General features: G+C 43.1%; 1 protein-coding gene across 1 annotated transcript in view; it reads left to right on the top strand.

The window, feature by feature from the left end:
* Positions 1-17,937, top strand: part of spata18 (spermatogenesis associated 18) — a 61,008-nt gene that overhangs the window by 25,661 nt on the left and 17,410 nt on the right. The window contains 5 exon segments of the mRNA XM_073064678.1: positions 2,889-3,032; positions 3,034-3,048; positions 6,023-6,198; positions 16,545-16,668; positions 17,565-17,639. Coding sequence (XP_072920779.1) covers positions 2,889-3,032; positions 3,034-3,048; positions 6,023-6,198; positions 16,545-16,668; positions 17,565-17,639 — 534 coding nt within the window.

Below are 17,937 nucleotides of genomic sequence, written 5' to 3'. Positions count from 1 at the left end.
CTATTGGCCTTCAAAGTATCTGTTCCCACTGCCTTTTAAGTGTATGTTCAGAGACTCTTGCTCTGTAAAATTCTATCCTAGCATGACAGGATGTCTGTTTCATTCTGCAACTGGTAATTCTTTTCAAGCTGTGCCAAATCTACAGCTTCCCGCTAGTGCTGAACCTAAGCCAACGTTTGAAGATTTTGTAATTGCAGACACTTGAGCGCTTGTTTAAAACAAGATGCACTATCGAGAAGGGATGCAGGAAGGGCTTGGCTAGTCAAACAGCATCTGTGGAAAGAGAAATCAGTCAATATTTCGGTTCAGTGATGCTTCGTCAGTACTTGGAAGGGATTTTGGTTATACCAACTCTAAAAATCTAATTTTAATGCTTAGCAAATGAGAACTAGAGGGCATAATTTTAAAGTGAGTGGGGAAATTAATAGGAACAAGAGGGAGGTCAGGATATGGAATGGTCTGCTAAAGACCACAAAGTCATTAGACATAGGAGTAGAATAGGCCATTCAGCCCATCGAGTCCATTCCGTCACTTCATTATGGCTGATCCCAGATCCCATTCATCTGCCCTCTCACCATATCCCTGGATGCCCTGATCAATCTGGAATCCATCAAGTTTTGCTTTAAACGTGCCCATGGCTTGGCCTCCACCACAGGCTGTGGCAGAGCATTCCACAGATTCCCCACTCTTTGGAACAGAAGGAAGGAGAATTTTTTTTTAGCCAAAAGGGCTCCCCTCAAGTTTGAAGCTGTACCTTCCAGTTCTGGAAACATCCACCAGAGGGAACATCCTCTCGCATCCATCTTATCTAGTCCTTTCAACATTCAGATTCAGATTCAGTTTATTGTCATTTATAAACCACAAATACAATGCAGTTAAAAAATGAGACAACGTTCTCCGGAATGATATCACGAAAAAGCACAAAACAGACCACACAAGAAAAACCACATAACGTTTGGTAATCCACAATCCAGAGTCCGGAGAGGCTGCTGCGTATCGATATCGCACTACCATCTTACCGTCTTAACATACGGTAGGTTTCAATGAAATCCCCACGTAGTCTTCTAAATTCCAGTGAATACAGGGCCAAAGCTGCCAAATACTCTTCATATATTAACCTCTTCATTCCCAGAATAATCCTCGTGAAGCTCAGCCTCTCCAATGACAATACATCTTTTCTGTGATTATGGGGCCCAAAACTGTTGACAATACTTGCAGTGCGGCCTGATTTATAAAGGTTCAGCATTACCTCCTCGTTTTTATATTCTATTCTCCTTGAAATGAATGCCAACATTGCATTTGCCTTCTTTACCACAGTCTCAGCCTGTGAATTAACTAATTCACATGGGTCAATCTAATTTTCTGGTTGCCAGAAAGCTGCCTCAGTACAGCATTGTCCTGACCTTTATAAACCTGGGGAAAATGCTAGTTGGGGTAGAAATGTTAAATGGTAAGTCATACTGAATTAATCAGCAAATCAATTTGTCCAAATAGAAGCAGTTGCTCTCCTATCAAACCAACCAAAGTCAGAAATCTAAATCTCAGATATTCTTGTCTCTGTACTTTTCATGATTGCATGTGTACAGAGAGGAAAAAAAATCACAGAATGAATAAGTAGATAATCAGAGGATGTTTTTAGGCAATGTTGTTGGGTGACAAAGATAAATTTCTCAAATGCAATTTTTTTAAATGTATATTCAGGTTTGGGAATCTAGACTTTGCTGAAAAAGTCAGCATTCATTGCCTCCAATTCTGCTTTTGTAGCTGTAGATGAGTTTCCTTGTTAAACCTCCATCATCCATCTGGTGAAGGTACTCCCACAGGGATGTTCAGTGGGGAAAGCGTCTAAATGTTGGCATTTTCTGGTGATACAGTTCCAGGATGAATGGCAGAGCAGACTCGATGGGCCAAATGGTCTACTGCTCCTATATCTTATGGTCGTAAGATTGTGTGTACAGTTTGGTGTGGAATGTCCTGGAGGCAGAAGAATTGGGAGGAACTGAAAGGGTATCCTGGGTGGGCACCAGAAGTACATTTTGTAGATGGTATACAGTGTATCCATGGTCAATTGATAGTGAGGGAATTTGGTGAGACTGAGGGCCGATCAAATGACCTGCACCGCCCTGAATGATGTCAAACTTCTTTCATATTTTTGGTACTGCTGTTCTTCAAGAAAGTGGGGAGTGTTCCACCACTCTGTAGATGCTGGAAAGGCCTTGGTGTCAAGAGGTGTACCACTCTGGGATGCCCTGCTCTTCGAACCACAGTAGCTCAATGGCTGCACCAGTTAAGTCTCATTGTTAATCTTCCCGGGATGTTGTTGGGAGCAACTCTATGATGATAATGCCATTGAGCATTATGGGTAGCTGTTTAGACTCTGTACTGAAAGATGGTTATTGCCTGGCAGTTTAGCGACAAGAGCGTTATCTGCCTCCTAAACAGCTCAAGCCCGAATGTCTTCCAGGTCTTATTCCGTGTAGGTCGGTTCACTACTACATTCCTTTGTTTGTATTCTTACTACCTGTTCCCATTCACTCAATAACCAGACCACTTTGCAGCTTATCGCCATGGTTACTCTGGTTTTCTCCTTTCAGAGGCTTGCCTCCTCCCACACCTCCCTGCAGCTTTGCAAACTGAGTTTATTCTCCTTGTCACTTCTGACAAGGAGTCACTGACCAGAACAATTAACAGGTTTCTCCTCCCACGTGCTGACTATTTCCAGCACTTCCTGTTTTTGTTTCGACCACCTCTCTCCCGATGACGATAATGCTAATAACTAGGGAGAGGGGTTCAGGCCTGTAGGAGCTGACATGTCAAAGATGGAAATGATCAGACAGTACCAGCAAAATTGTGTCTAAACTGAATGCTTCTGCTCCCATTGACTTTAGGAGGCTTTTCAGGCAGCAAAAACAGCGTTCCGACAATTCAAGCTGCGGGTACGGAAAATGCTGTCACCATCGCACCGTGGCCCAGAGTCGCTAGATGACAACGTGATGGATTACATCATTCGCAATCAGGATCTCTATGATGTCCCAGTCCAGCATTGATGTATGTATCTATAAAGAATGTGTCAGTTCCTGTATTTATTGCTAATTCCATTTCTAGTTGTACATCTTTCTTTATATAAGTTCAGTAATTTATACCAACTATGCTGAAGAAAGCCCCCCAGAATTTCTGAACCTTTCACCCAATTTGTTTAATATTGTGTAATATTAAAATTCATGTGGATTAGAGAAACTTCAGAATTTGCAGAAACATACTTATTCATGCAATGCTGATCTTGCCACATCATAGTTTAAAACATCAAAATGATTAGTGAGCAAAAACAAGAGGAAGAAATAGATAATTTGTGTACATTAAATGCCTACACAGAGCCAGTGTTTCCATTCAATAACTTAAAAGATGTTAACTATCTCATCAGAAATGAGAAGACCAAATGTTAGTTTTACTGGGCACTCAAAACAGTGTTAAAATAGTAACACACACAATGCTGGAGGAACTCTTCAGGTCAGGCCGCATCTAAGGAGAGGAACAAAGTAGATGTTTCAGGCGGAGGACCATTCATCAGGACTATATTTAGTATTAAAATAGTTTAGTGGCCTAGGAATCCATCTGTATTTTTAATGGTGCACTAAAGACTGATTGTGTAGTATACGTTATATTTTGACATTAGTGTTCAGTGCACAAAATTGTTCAGTGTCTGAGCCCAAAGTATCAGTGTTGCCATTTGTAGAAATGAGCAGTCAACGTTTCGGGCCGAGACCCTTCGTCAGGACTGAAGAGGGAGGGGGCAGGAGCCCTATAAAGAAGTTGGGGGGGAGGGTGGGAAGGCTGGTAGGTGCCAGGTGAAAACCAGTAAGAGGAAAGATCAAGGGGTGGGGGGGAGGGGAAGCAGGGAGGGGGATAGGCAGGAAAGGTGAAGAATGAATGTAAGGGGAAAGCACTATGGGTAGTAGAAGAAGGCAGAATCATGAGAGAGGTGATAGGCAGCTGGAGGAGGAGGCAGAGTGAAACTGGAATGGGGGAAGGGAGAGGGGGGGAAATTACCAGAAGTTGGAGAATTCGATGTTCATACCAAGGGGCTGGAGACTACCCAGACGGTATATGAGGTGTTGCTCCTCCAGTCTGAGTTTGGCCTCATCATGACAGTAGAGGAGGCCATGTATGGACATATCCGAATGGGAATGTGAAGCAGAGTTGAAGTGGGTGGCAACCGGGAGATCCTGTCTGTTGTGGCGGACGGAGTGGAGGTGCTCGACGAAGCGGTCCCCCAATCTGTGAGTTCTCCACCTGGCACTTACCCCTGCAAGCGTAAGTGCTACACCTGTCCCTACACCTCCTCTCTTACCACCATATAGGGCCCCAAACAGTCCTTCCAGGTGAGGCAACACTTCACTCGTGAGTCTGTTGGGGTCATCTATTGCATCCGGTGCTCCTGGTGTGGCCTCCTCTACATCGGCGAGTCCTGATCCTCCTCTACTGCCATGATGAGGTCAAACTCAGACTGGAGGAGCAACACCTCATATACCGTCTGGGTAGCCTCCAGCCCCTTGGTATGAACATCGAATTCTCCAACTTCTGGTAATTCCCTCCCTCTCCCTTCACCCATCCCACTTTCACTCTGCCTCCTCTTCTAGCTGTCTATCACCTCCCTCATGATTCTGCCTTCTACTACCCATAATGCTTTCCCCTTACATTCCTTCACCATTCCTGTCTATCCCCTCCCTGCTTCCCCTCCCACCACCCCTTGATCTTTCCTCTGATTGGTTTTACACCTGGCACCTACCAGCCTTCTCTTTCCCACCCTCCCCAACCTTCTTTATAGGCCCCCTGCCCCTTCCTCTTCAGTCCTGACGAAGGGTCTCAGCCCAAAATGTTGACTGCCTGTTTCCACGGATGCTGCCCGACCTGCTGAGTTCATCCAGCTAGTTGTGTGTGTTGCTTTGACCCCAGCATCTGCAGTGTACTCAGTGTTGCCATTTGATAGTTCGCATTCTTGCATCTCCAGGAATGGGCAAGACATCCAGAAAATGGGCTTGGGAAAGTGCCTGACTAAAAGGTTGTAATTAGAGCTTGAATTGGGCTTTGAATCATATTTGTACTGGAAGGTCCACCGAGATCATGAGTGGATGGGCGTCATCTGTGTGCAGTCAGTGGGAAACTGAAGGAGAGCAGGTAAAACAAATCAATTAAAGGATCAGGTTACGGTGTTGGATCAAACTTGGTCCAGGGGGAGGCAGCACTCCAAGCCAAGGGTGGCCAGCAACTGCTGCTACATGGAATAATGTGTTCTAATACCCTGGCAGTAAGCTCTTTTCTCTTCCTGATCAAAATCGAGTGCTGAAACCATGGAAATGGGCAGTTCCCACCTGCGTTCTATCACATGTGATGCCTCTTCAATTTTGAAGAGGTATTCTAGGTAATAGAAAGCAGGTGGGCACTCAGGAACACCTAAATTTGCTGCCATACTAGGAGACTGGCTCCCCATTCTCCAATAATTTAATTCGCTGTTATGTATAACTATACTATTCCATATGTTGTGGTGAGATTAACTTCTGGGTGAGAGTTATTATTGTACTGTATACTATAACCACATGCGTACTTTATTGTCACCATTTACAAAACCATATTAACATTGTTTTATGATAATCTAAGTCAGGACCAAATGCTGGCAGATTGCCCTCTTTAAGCTAAGATGTTTTTTCATCTATGAATAAATTTTAGATATTGGAGTACGCACTGCATTTTAAATAAGTTTTCACTAACTCTTTGAGATGGCCACTAAAATATTTCCATTAATTTATTGCTAATTTTAATTTCACTCATTTCAATGATTCCCCCCCCCCCCCCCCCCAAACTACAAGCTAGCCGATACCATTTGACTGTTGGCAAGTCAGTCAATGTTTTGATATGAGGTGAATAATTCATCAGTAACCTGTGGGATTTTTTTTATTATATAGTGGATTGGACATGTTCCACTACAGGATAGCCCATTTAAAAAGATCAACTTGTATTTCAACAGGATGTGATCCGTAGCATTAGCGTCCATCCAAAGATCTCGATGCCGCCCGAAGTTGACTTTATATTGATCAGCAGTTTTATCCGTGAAATTTGCCGTGTAGCCTTTGCCATGCAGACCCTGGAGCCCCCACTTGACATAGCCTTCACGGCGGATGGTGAACTCTTCAATGAGAATAAGTAAGAGTGCCTTCCATTGTATCAACAGCAACAAATTCTGCTTAGTGCTTTTAGTGTAGCAAATCATCCCAAAGTAATTCATGGGAGTGTTGCCAAATTTAAAATTCACATCTATCTATTTAAGGAAGTAGTAGGACAGATTTGTTCAGAGCTAGAACTGAAGGAGCAGAAAGTTACTTATGTTAGGTGTCCGTGAAAGAATCCTTCAGCTTGGTGATAGTTTAACGATAAAAGCTAACTTTATTTATTATTGGTACAGTGAAATGCTTCATTTGGATCAAGTCAGTGGAGATTGTGCTGGACAGCCCACAGGTGTTGCTATGCTTCCAGAGCAAACATACCCACTAACCCTAACCGTAGGGTGTGGGCGGAAACCAAAACACCCAGAGCAAACATACCCACTAACCCTAACCGTAGGGTGTGGGCGGAAACCAAAACACCCAGAGCAAACATACCCACTAACCCTAACCGTAGGGTGTGGGCGGAAACCAAAACACCCAGAGCAAACATACCCACTAACCCTAACCGTAGGGTGTGGGCGGAAACCAAAACACCCAGAGCAAACATACCCACTAACCCTAACCGTAGGGTGTGGGCGGAAACCAAAACACCCAGAGCAAACATACTCACTAACCCTAACCGTAGGGTGTGGGCGGAAACCAAAACACCTAGAGCAAACATACCCACTAACCCTAACCGTAGGGTGTGGGCGGAAACCAAAACACCCAGAGCAAACATACCCACTAACCCTAACTGTAGGGTGTGGGCGGAAACCAAAACATCCAGAGCAAACATACTCACTAACCCTAACCGTAGGGTGTGGGTGGAAACCAAAACACCCAGAGCAAGCCCATGCAGGGTGAATGTACAGACTCCTTACAGGTAGCAGCAGGAATTGAAACCCCAGTTTAGTAATTGCTGTGCTACAAAGTGTTGTGTTCCACACTACCATGCTGCCCCAGTTGACAATCAAACTGGTGATGGTGGAGCAAGAACTCGGAACGAATAAAGGGCAGGCACTCAAACAGTACTTGAGGTTATAGAGATGAGGAAGGGCTGAGACCATTTGAAAACTGAAGTTTAAAAGTTGAGATGGTGCTTCACTTGGAGGCCATTAAGTTTATGGGATAATGAGTGATGGGTGAAATAGCCTTGATGTGAGTTTATACAATGGATCATCTGAAAATCTGCTGTCCGAGTTTCTGCAAAGTAGAATGAGCAGTGGTTTGGAGTCTATCAGCATTATTTGTTGTTTCAGTAATGCAGGCAGAGTTAGAGCTTGCAGAAAATAACAATGTTAATGGATATTTGCAGGATCAGAAACACAGCTTGGCTGACGTCCGACATCAAACCTGTTTCAGTTGGGACAGGTGCTGTGAAGAGGGAGAAATAATGACCACTTGCACAGATCAGCTATGTTTCCAGTATTCAGCTGGAGGATATTTCTGCTTGTTTAGTGTTGTAGGTAAAGATGTGTTTGATCAGTGTACATGTGGAAATTGCAAACATAATGGTATGACCATTGCTCAAATCATCAGTGAAGAATACTGGTATTGCCTCTGCACCTGGCAAAAACATGCTGAATAGCCCAAATTGGCTTTCAGTTTTCTCATTATAATATTGGCCACATTTTGCTTATAAAGCATTTCAGAACATTCTGGAGTTGTTTAAGCAAAGCCAACATATCAAACTAGAGGTGTCCTATTTATTGAGAGCCATTGAAGATTCATAACTCAAGAAAGATGCCCCAATTTTTGGGAGGAAAAGGACCTAGAAGTAAAAACATCTTTTTCTTTTATTTGTGATGCTGTTATAAAAAAAGAGAGAGAGAGAGAGAACTCGTGGTTTTGTTCGCTACCATTTTCTGGCTATTCTGTCATTACTTGTGCTAAATTAATTCAGCTGAGAATACCGACTAACTTGCTGATGGCAACAATCGGTCTTAAACTTTATTTCTGATATTTTATGAATTAATAATCGTCAATACAGCCTTACTGCAATATTCCTTGGGCATCTTTTTATTTGTTTAAAATTGCAGGATAATCAGTGATGCCTTTTAAACAAACTAATTAATCACTGTTGGTATCCCAGTTGACCTTTTAAGCTAGAAATCATTATCAATGTTAAGAGTAGTCACAAGCTTTGTGGATTTAACTAGCCTTTATGTTCTGTTATAACACAAGTGTTAACCTATTTGCTTAAAATTTGTAACCACTATGCAAAAACAGATGAGAAAATTCCATATGAGTATGAGCTCATCAATTTGATTTCCCAACTTTTACTAGTTTGTTATTAAAATAGAGTAAACAGAGAATCTAACTATCATTTTGTAATGATGCAAAAAGACAGTTCTATAAGCTGCTAAAACAGATTATACCATAACATTACAGAATCCGTATTGTAGTAGAGTAGTATTGTAGGGATATCATCAAAACCTATTGAAAGGTCTTGATAGATTGGATGTGGGGAGTCTAGGACTAGAAGGCACAACCTCAGAATGGAGGGTATCCATTTAGAACAGGGATAAAGAGTAATTTCTTTAGTCTGAGTGCTGAATTCATTGCCACAGGTGGCTGTGGAGGCCAGTCATTGCACATATATAAGACAGAGGTTGATAGGTTCTTGATTAGTCAGGACATGAAGGGTTACGGGGAGAAGACAGTAGACTGGGGCTGAGAGGGAAATGGATCAGTCATCACGAAATCAGAGCAAACTTGGGCAAAATGGCCTAATTCTGCTTCTATATCACAATGTCTTATAAGTGTAAATCTTACTCAGATTTTGATATTACAAACATTATGCAAAAGCAAGTCTTTTGCTGTTGAATTCATTAAATTATAAAACTGACTGTTCACCTAAAATTGGATACAGATAGTAATGGGAGAAATGAACAAAATCTAAAAGCATTAGTAACATGCACACGAGGCAGGAGAAACTCAGCAGGCCAGGCAGCATCTGTTGGGGGTGGGGGGGGGGGCGTGGAATAAAGAATTGATGTTTCAGCAGAGACTCTCTATCCTGATGAAGGGTCTTGGCCTGAATCGTTGGCCCCATTCCTCCATTGATGCTATCTGACCTGCAGACTTCCTCTGGCATTTTAACTGGATTTCCAGTATGTGCAGGATCTCCTTTGTTATCTAAAAGCACTGCTCAGCAAATCTCTCAAAGCTTCCTCAACTCTGACAATGATTAGCTGAGAGTGTTTGAAATCCATTCACATAATGGCCTGTTTCTGTGCTGAACATTGAGTCTGTTTCTGTCATGCCATCTGTCCAGACCAGTGGTTGTGCTCTACAGGAATCTCCACCCACAGTGTTTGCTTATATCTAATCCTGTCAGCACATTCTTCTGTTCCTTTTTTCTTCTTGTGTTTATTGAATTACCCTTGAGTGCCTCAGCTATGACTTACATTAGCAAGTTTGATACTCTATTTCAAAAGTACAGAAATAGATCACTGTCCCATGAGTGGCTTCTCCTATCACTTTCCATCTAGCTTCCTTCCCTCTTCCTTTTCAGTCCTGAAAAAGGGTCTCAGCCTGAAACATCAACTGTTTATTAATTTCCATAGATGTTGCCTTAGCCGATGAGTTCATCCAGCAGTTTGTGTGTTACATAGAAAACCCACAGCACAATACAGACCCTTTGGCCCACAAAGCTGTGCTGAACATGTCCTTACCTTAGGAATTACCTAGGGTTACCCATAGCCCTCTGTTTTTCTGAGCTCCGTATACCTGTCCAGGAGTCTCTTAAAAGACCCTATTGTATCCGCCTCCACCACCGTCACTAGCAGCCCATTCTACGCACTCGCTACTCTGCGTTTTATTTTTTAAAAAAAACTTACCCCTGACATCTCTGTACCAACTTCCAAGCACCTTAAAACTATGCCCTCTCGTGCTTGTCATTTCAGCCCTGGGAAAAGCGTATCCACACGATCAATGCCTCTCATTATCTTGTACACCTCTATCAGTCACCACTCATCCTCCATTGCTCCAAGAAGAAAAGGCAGAGTTCACTCAACCTATTCTCATAAGGCATCCTCCCCAATCCAGGCAACATCCTTGTAAATCGCCTCTGCACCATTTCTATTTTTTCCATATCCATCCTATAGTGAGGCAACCAGAACTGAGCACAGTACTCTAAGTGGGGTCTGACCAGGGTCCTATATAGCTGCAACATTACCTCTCGGCTCCTAAACTCAATCCCATGATTGATGAAGGCCAATGCATCGTATGGTTTCTTAACTGCAGAGTCAACCTGCGCAGCAGCCTTGAGTGTCCTATGGACTCTGACCCCAAGTGTTGCTTAAGATTAAATGGAATCCATATAGAGCTAGATAACTGGATGAAGTTTGGTTTGGTGAAATGAATGAGGGTGGTAGTGGAGGGCTGTTTTTCAGACTGCAGAACTGTGACCAGTTGTGTTCTGCATCTGCTGTTTGGATGAGAATGTAATTATCATGGATAGTATGTGTGCAGATGACACCAACATTGTTGATATAATGGACAGTGAAGAAGGTTATAAGTTTACTGGGAAAGGGGCCCAAGGAAGGGCAGATGGAATTTAACTTAGTAAAAATCAGCACTTTGCACTTGTCCAAGTTAAACCATGGCAGGACTTGTACGGTAAATGTCCCTGGAACAGAGAGATCTAGGCATACGATGCATTCTTTCCTAAAGATGGTGACACAAGTAGGCAGAAAAGTGAAGAAAGCATTTGACACAGTTGACTTCAATGTCAAAGTCAAGTTTACTGCCATATTTACAATTTCACTTACGTACAGGTGCAATGAAAACTTGTTTGCAGCAGCCTCATAGGCACATGGCATCAGATACATGTCTTGCACATGAAAAAGCACAAATTGTGCATAAATTAGAACAAAGAAATCTAATTCCATTGCAGTGCAGTGTGGTCTTAGTGCTGCTCTACTGATTTGTGCAGTTTAGTTCAAGGGAAGTAGCTGTTCCTGAACCTGGTACGGTAGAACTCCAGGGTTGTGCACCTCCTGCTCGTTTGTTGGGCATTGCATACAGCACACAATTTGTTGTTTAGATCACACGTGCAGTATAGTTTGCAGTTCCTGTCAGCTAGCTAAAGAAAGGATTCACAAAAATCTCACCAGGACAGGAGGGCTTCAGTTATAAGCTTTTTTCAGTTGTGTAAAGAATAAAAGGGAGGTGAGAGTTGATATTGGACCACTGGAAAGTGGTACTGGTGAGGAAGTAATGGGGACAAAGAAAAGGGACAAGAAAAGGGACAAAGTACTTAAGTACTTTGCTTAAGTCTTTACTGTGGAAGCCATTAACTGTATGTCAGAGATCTGTGAGTGTCAGGGAGCAGGAGTTGAGTGCCATTGCTATTACAAAGGAAACTGAAAGGTCTAAAGGTGGATAAGTCACCTGGACCAGATGGACTACATCCCAGAGTCCTGAGAGGTTGCTGAAGGAATAATGGATGCATTGATCACGATCTTTCAAGAATCACTTGATTCTGGCATGGTCCTGGAGGAATGGAAAATTGCAAATGTCACTCCACCCTTCAAGAAGGGAAGAAGACAAGAGGAAATCTCGCCTAACCTCAGTGGTTGAGAAAGTGTTGGAGTCCATTAAGGATGAAGTGTTGGGGTACTTGGAGACTAAACATAAAATAAGTCGAGGTCAGCATGATCTCTGTAAAGAGGGACAAAAGAGAGGCTGTGGATGTCATTTACTTGGATTTTCAGAAGGCATTTTGATAAGGTGCCACACAAGGCTGCTTAACAATAAAATCATGTGCCATTATAGGAAAGATACTGGCATGGATAGAGGAATGACTGACAGGCAGAAGGTAGTGAATGGAAATAAAGGGGATCTTTTCAGGTTGTCTGCTAGTGACTAGTGGTGTTCCTCAGGGGCCAAGTATTCGGACCGCTACTTTTCACATTGCTTGTCAATGATTTAGATAATGGAATTGTTGACAAAGTTTGCAGATGATACAAAGATAGATGGAGGGGATGGTAGTGCTGAGGAAGCAATGTGATTGTAACAGGACTTGGACAAATTAGAAGAATGGGCAAAAAAGTGTCAGATGGAATACGGTGTTGGGAAATAAATGATAATGCATTTTGGTAAAAGGAACAATAGTGCAGACTATTTTCAAAATGGGGAGAAGGTTCAAATGTCAGAGGTGCAAGGGGACTTGGGAGTCCTTGTGTAAGGCTCCCAGAAGGTTAATTCACAGGTTGAGTCTGTGGTAAAGAAGGCAAATGCAATGTTGCCATTTATTTCGAGGGGAATAGACTATAAAAGCAAGGACATAATGTTGAAGCTTTATAAGACACTAGTCAGGCCGCACTTGGAGTATTGTCAACAGTTTTGGGGCCCCTTGCCTCAGAAAGAATGTATTCTCTTTGGAGAGAGGGTCCAGAGGAGGTTCACAAGGATTATTCTGGGCATGAAGGATTTAACATAAGAGGAGCATTTGGCAGCTTTGGGCCTGTACTCACTGGAATTTGGAATGCGTGGGGATCTCACTAAAACCTACCGAATGTTGAAAGCACTAGATACGTGGGAAGTGGAGAGGATGTTCCTGCTGGTGGAGGTATCCAGAACTAGACTGTACAAGCTCAAAGCTGAGGGGTGACCTTTTAGAACAGAAGTAAGGAGGAATTTTATTTGGCCAAAGAGTGACAAATCTATGAAATGCTCTGCCACAGACTGCGGTGAAGGCCAGGTCCGTGGGTATATTCAAAGCGGAAGTTAATAGATTCCTGGTTGGTCGGGGCAGCAAAAGATGTGGGGAGAGAGCAGGTGTATGGGTTGAATGGGGTCCAGGATCAGCCATGATGAAATGGTGGAGTGGACTGAATGGCTTAATTCTCCTATGTCCTGTGGTCTTGAGGCAAGACTATACAGGCTTGGGATGAGTTTTCTGGAGTGTAGGATGCTGAGGAGCGAACTTGTAGAGCTGTATAAAATCATGATGTGCGTAGAAAAGGTGAAAGGCCAGTCTTTTTCCCAGGGTAGGGAAGTCTAAATCTACAGAACCTGAATTTGAGGTGTTTGGGGGTGGGGTGGGGTGGGGGTACGTATTTAAAGGGGACCTGTGAGGCAGCCTTTTCATACAGGGAGTGATTTGTAGAAGGAATTGCTGGAGGCAGGCACAATTATAAAATTTAATTTAAAAGCTATCTGGAAAGATACATGGATAGAAAAGAGAGGCACATTAGTCAGCATGGAGACATTGAGCCTTGGAGCTTTCATGCTGTTTGGCTCAGATTCTAATGGTTAAGCTGTATTAACCTCATCAAACAACTTGGGTCCATATACTTTGAAACCTTGTTATAGCTATGCCTCATAGAAATGGATAAGTTGGTTTATTATTTTCACATGTACTGATGCACAGTGAATGCTTGTCTTGTATTCTGTAGATACTGGTCAAATTTCAGAATCTGGTTTGATATATCTAGCATATGTCGCGGAATTTGTTTTGCAGTAGAGTGCAATACATGCACAAAATTACAGTAAGAAACATATTAAATAAGTAGTGGAAAGATAGTAGGGTAGTGGACATTGTCCATTCGAAAATCTGATGGCTGGGGGGAGGGGGGGGGCGGTGGGAGCTGTTCCTAAAATACTGACGGTGTTTTCATGCTCCTGTACCACCACCTTGATGATACCAATGAGAAGACAACATGCCTTAGGTGATGGGGGTCCTTAATGATAGTTGCTGCCTTTTTTAAAAAAAAAAATAATTTTTTTTGAGGTATTTCCTTTGAAGATGTCCTGGATGCTGTGGCGTCTAGTGCCCATGTTGGAGCTGGCTGGGTGTATAATTTTCTGCACTTTTCCAATCCTGTGCAGTGGCCTAACCATTCCAGATGGTGATGCAACCAGTTACAATGCTTTTCACAGTGCATCTGTAGAAATTTGTGAGAGTCTTTGGTGACATAACAGATCTCCTCAAACTCCTAGTGAAATATAGCTGCTGCTCTTCCTCCTCTGAAGGTCTGTCCTGTACCCACTATGTGATGCAATTACAGAGATGTTGACACGCAGGAGCTGAACCTGCTCGCTCTTTCTATTGCTGATCTCTTGATGAGGACTGGTGTGTTTCTTCTACTACCCCTTCCTGAAGTCCACAATCAATGCCTTGGTGTTACAGATATTGAGTACAAGGTAGATGTTGTGATACCTTGTCACCTTCTGCCAACAATAGCTATGTCATTGGCAAATTTATAGATGGTGTTTGTGCTGTGCCTAGCCAGATTCATGGGTGTAGAGAGAAGTGCAGTGGGCTAAGCACACATCCTTGAGCTGTGCCAGTTTTGATTTTCAGTGAGGAGGGAATATTATTTCTGATCTGCACTGACTGGTGTCCCAATGAGGAAGTGAAGGATCCATTTGCAGAGGGAGATGGAGAGGCCCAGGTTTTGGAACTTGTTGATTAGTACTGTGGCTATGATTATGTTGAATGCTGAGCTGTAATCAATAAGCAAAGCCTGATGTAGGTGCTGCTATTATCTAGGTGGTCCAAGGCTGAGTAGAGAACCAGTGAGATTGTATCTGCTGTAGACCTATTGAGGTGATGGGCACATTGCAGTGGGACCAGGTTCTTGAGCAGGAGTTGATTCTGGATCTGACCAACCTCTTAAAGCACTTGGTCACTGCAGGTGTAAATGTATCTGGGCGATGGTCATTGCAGAAGCTCACCCTGTTCTTGGGGACTGCTGCTCTTTTGAAGCAGTTGGGAACCTCCGACTGCAGCAGTGAGAGTGTGACAATGTCCTTGAACATTCCCACCAGTTGGTTGGCACTGCCTGGTACACCCTCAGGGTCTGATATCTCTCTTGAAAGAAGTTATGACATCGCCATCTGAGACAGATCAGTGTCACCAGGTGCTGCAAATCCTGCAATAGTGCATTGAGGTAGCTAAGGTAAAACACCAATGAGGTGCAGAATGAAGTGTTACTGTACAGAGTGCAGGTAGGCAAAGGTACAAGGTCATAATAAGGTAGACTGAAGTGAAGGGTCAATCATATCATAAGGTTTATAACAGTTCAATAGTTGTGTAACAGCCAGATACAAGTTATCTCTGAGCCTGGTGACATATGCTTTCAGGCTTTAGAATATTCTGTGTGATGGGAGGAAAGAGAAGAGAAAATGTCTGGGGTGGGTGGGGATCTTTAATTATGTTGGCTGCTTTACTGAGGCAGTGAGAAGTGTCGAGTCCATGGAGGTCAAGCTGGTTTCTGTGATGTGCTGAGGCATATCCAGCTCTCTGCAGTCACATCAGAGTAGTTGCTATACCTAGCCACAATGTATCTGGACAAGGTGCTTTCCATGGTGCATGGTGAGGGTCAAAGGGGACATGCCAGACATCTTTAGCTGCAGAGGCACTGGTAAGCTTTCTTGGCCAGTCTTGAGGTGACAGCCTTGAGGGGCATCAGCATTGAGAATAATTACGGTGGAGGTGTTACTGGCTAGCTTTGCTCTTTGTAGTTGGTTGTTTAGGAAGTCAAAGATCAAGTTGCAAAGGGGCGTCTTCACTCCCATGTGTGTGGAGTTGTTTTCCAGGAGGTATAGTATTTAAGGCAGAGCTGTAATCAATAAGGAATACTCTAATGTAGGTGTCTTTACTGTTCACGTGCTCTAGAAATGAGAGTAGGGCTAGGGAAATGAGGTCCAGCATAGTCCTGACGAAGGGTCTTGGCCCAAAACGTCGACAGCGCTTCTCCCTATAGATGCTGCCTAGCCTGCTGTGTTCTACCAGCATTTTGTGTGTGTTGTTTGAATTTCCAGCATCTGCAGATTTCCTCGTGTTTGCTCCAGCATAGTTCTGTTTTGCCAGAGGACAAATTGGAGTGGGTCGAGGTTGTCTGGGAGGCAGGAGTTAATGAATGCCTTGATCATCCCCTCAAAGCACTTCGTGATGGTGACTCTCAGCCATTAGGTGGTAGGTATATTATCTTGTGTTCCTTGGGTACTGTGAAGTTGGTCTTAATGCAGGTGGGAGCCACTGACTGAAGCAGCGAGGGTTAAAAATATCAGAAATGTCCCCACCAGCTGATCTGCACAGGATCTAGCAACACAGCCAGGGACCCCATCCAGGCCAGATGCTTTCTGTGGGTTCACCCTCTGGATGATTGATCCTGCTTCTGCAACAAAATATACTGATCTCAATATGAAAATAATTATGTGAAGTCTCTTCTCCTGAGTCACATTGTGAATGTTGTTGTTGGTTTATATTCCTGCTGGGTGTGGTCCTTCCTGTCATCACCCCTCGCGTGACTGTTATCTGTGCTTGCTTTCCCGCATGCGATACATTTCTTGCCCCTCCCAGGTAAGAACAGTTTTTCTTGCCCCTCCCAGGTATCGCCGCAGCTATGACTCTGATTTCACTGCACCCCTGGTGGTTTATCACATCTGGCCAGCCCTGGTAGAAAATGACACTGTTGTTGCTAAGGGAGAAGCATTCGCAAAGAGGGGCGCTCTGGTAAGTAGAGCATTTACTTGGTGAAGGACAAGAAAGGGCTATAGATTGTTGTTGCAGACTCTGCTTAAGTAAATATTTGCAGCTTCTTTTTATGTAAAGCTTATAGTGCAAGATGACTTTCAGGGTTTATTACCTGAGAGTTTCCAGCCATCAGCTGCTAAATCTGGTTGGAATGACCCAAACTGATGATTCATTGCCAATCAATACACTCAAATGGGTAAGGTTGTAGACAACATCCAGACTGATATTTTGTAAAAGGCAAATGTGCTGCCATCTTGTTCCTTATTAACTCCACATTTTTCCATTATCTTGGTAGCAAGTAACTGGATTCAATTATCATTGCTTTCTTTCTAAATAAATTAAACCTGATGTTTGTTTGCTTCTTACCCATAATCTGATCCTGAAGAGCAGATGTGGACTTCATGTGCTGTACATTTAATTAAAAATAAAATTGACTTTTTAATAAACATTTTGTCTTTTGCTATAACTCAGCCAACTGTGGCGAGTTCACTGCATTCCTAATCTTTGGCATGAGTTACTGGGGCTTTGAAATGCTATCAGCTATTCAGGTTGTTCTAAAGTTACGGTCACTACTATCTGAGTAGAGCAGATCCTGGATTCAAAGCGTAATGATGGCAAGAGAGACCTCACTTATTTAAAAGAAAATCCTGACTATTATTACTTTCTATATATTGGAAGAATACTTTGAAGGGAAGTTCACTCCTTCAGTCTTGCCTTCTCTTTCATGCTAACATTTCAATGGCATTGATCTAATTTGTTTAGAAGCTTTACTGAATTGTAGTTGGATGTTGTAGAATGATAGTATTAGTTCAAATGTATGGCAAGTGTCTCCCCCCCCCCCCATTGATAATCATTCTGTATTTTTATTTATTCAGTGGGCGCCCAGTAAAAGCCGAAGCAGGAGCTCTAGTCCAGTTCATTCTCGTTCCACCAGTCCAGCCCGTGGCCTGGTAAGTTACTTTTACAATGTGACTCCAAGTATACTTCAAATGCACAGGCTTTAACCAAAGTCTTAATAAATATAGTTAATGCATAGTTGTATGTGTTTCTTACACCTTGTTTCCTTATCCCAGTTTTTGCTGGAGCAAATGGATAGTTACTCCATTATTTTTGACTGAATCTGTAATCTGTGCGGGGAGCAAGTACAGATGGCCAGTCACTCACAATTAGCCTGGTCAGGGTGCTCTGCTCTGCAGTGCAAGAACTGGGGACTACTTCAATGCAAAACCAGAATCGTGAGCCTGTGAT

The sequence above is a fragment of the Hemitrygon akajei genome, chromosome 13 (genome assembly GCF_048418815.1).
Source record: "Hemitrygon akajei chromosome 13, sHemAka1.3, whole genome shotgun sequence".
NCBI classification, from domain to species: Eukaryota; Metazoa; Chordata; class Chondrichthyes; order Myliobatiformes; family Dasyatidae; genus Hemitrygon; species Hemitrygon akajei.
The sequence above is the reverse complement of the archived record's forward strand: the minus strand, read 5'-3'. Positions and strand labels throughout refer to the sequence as shown.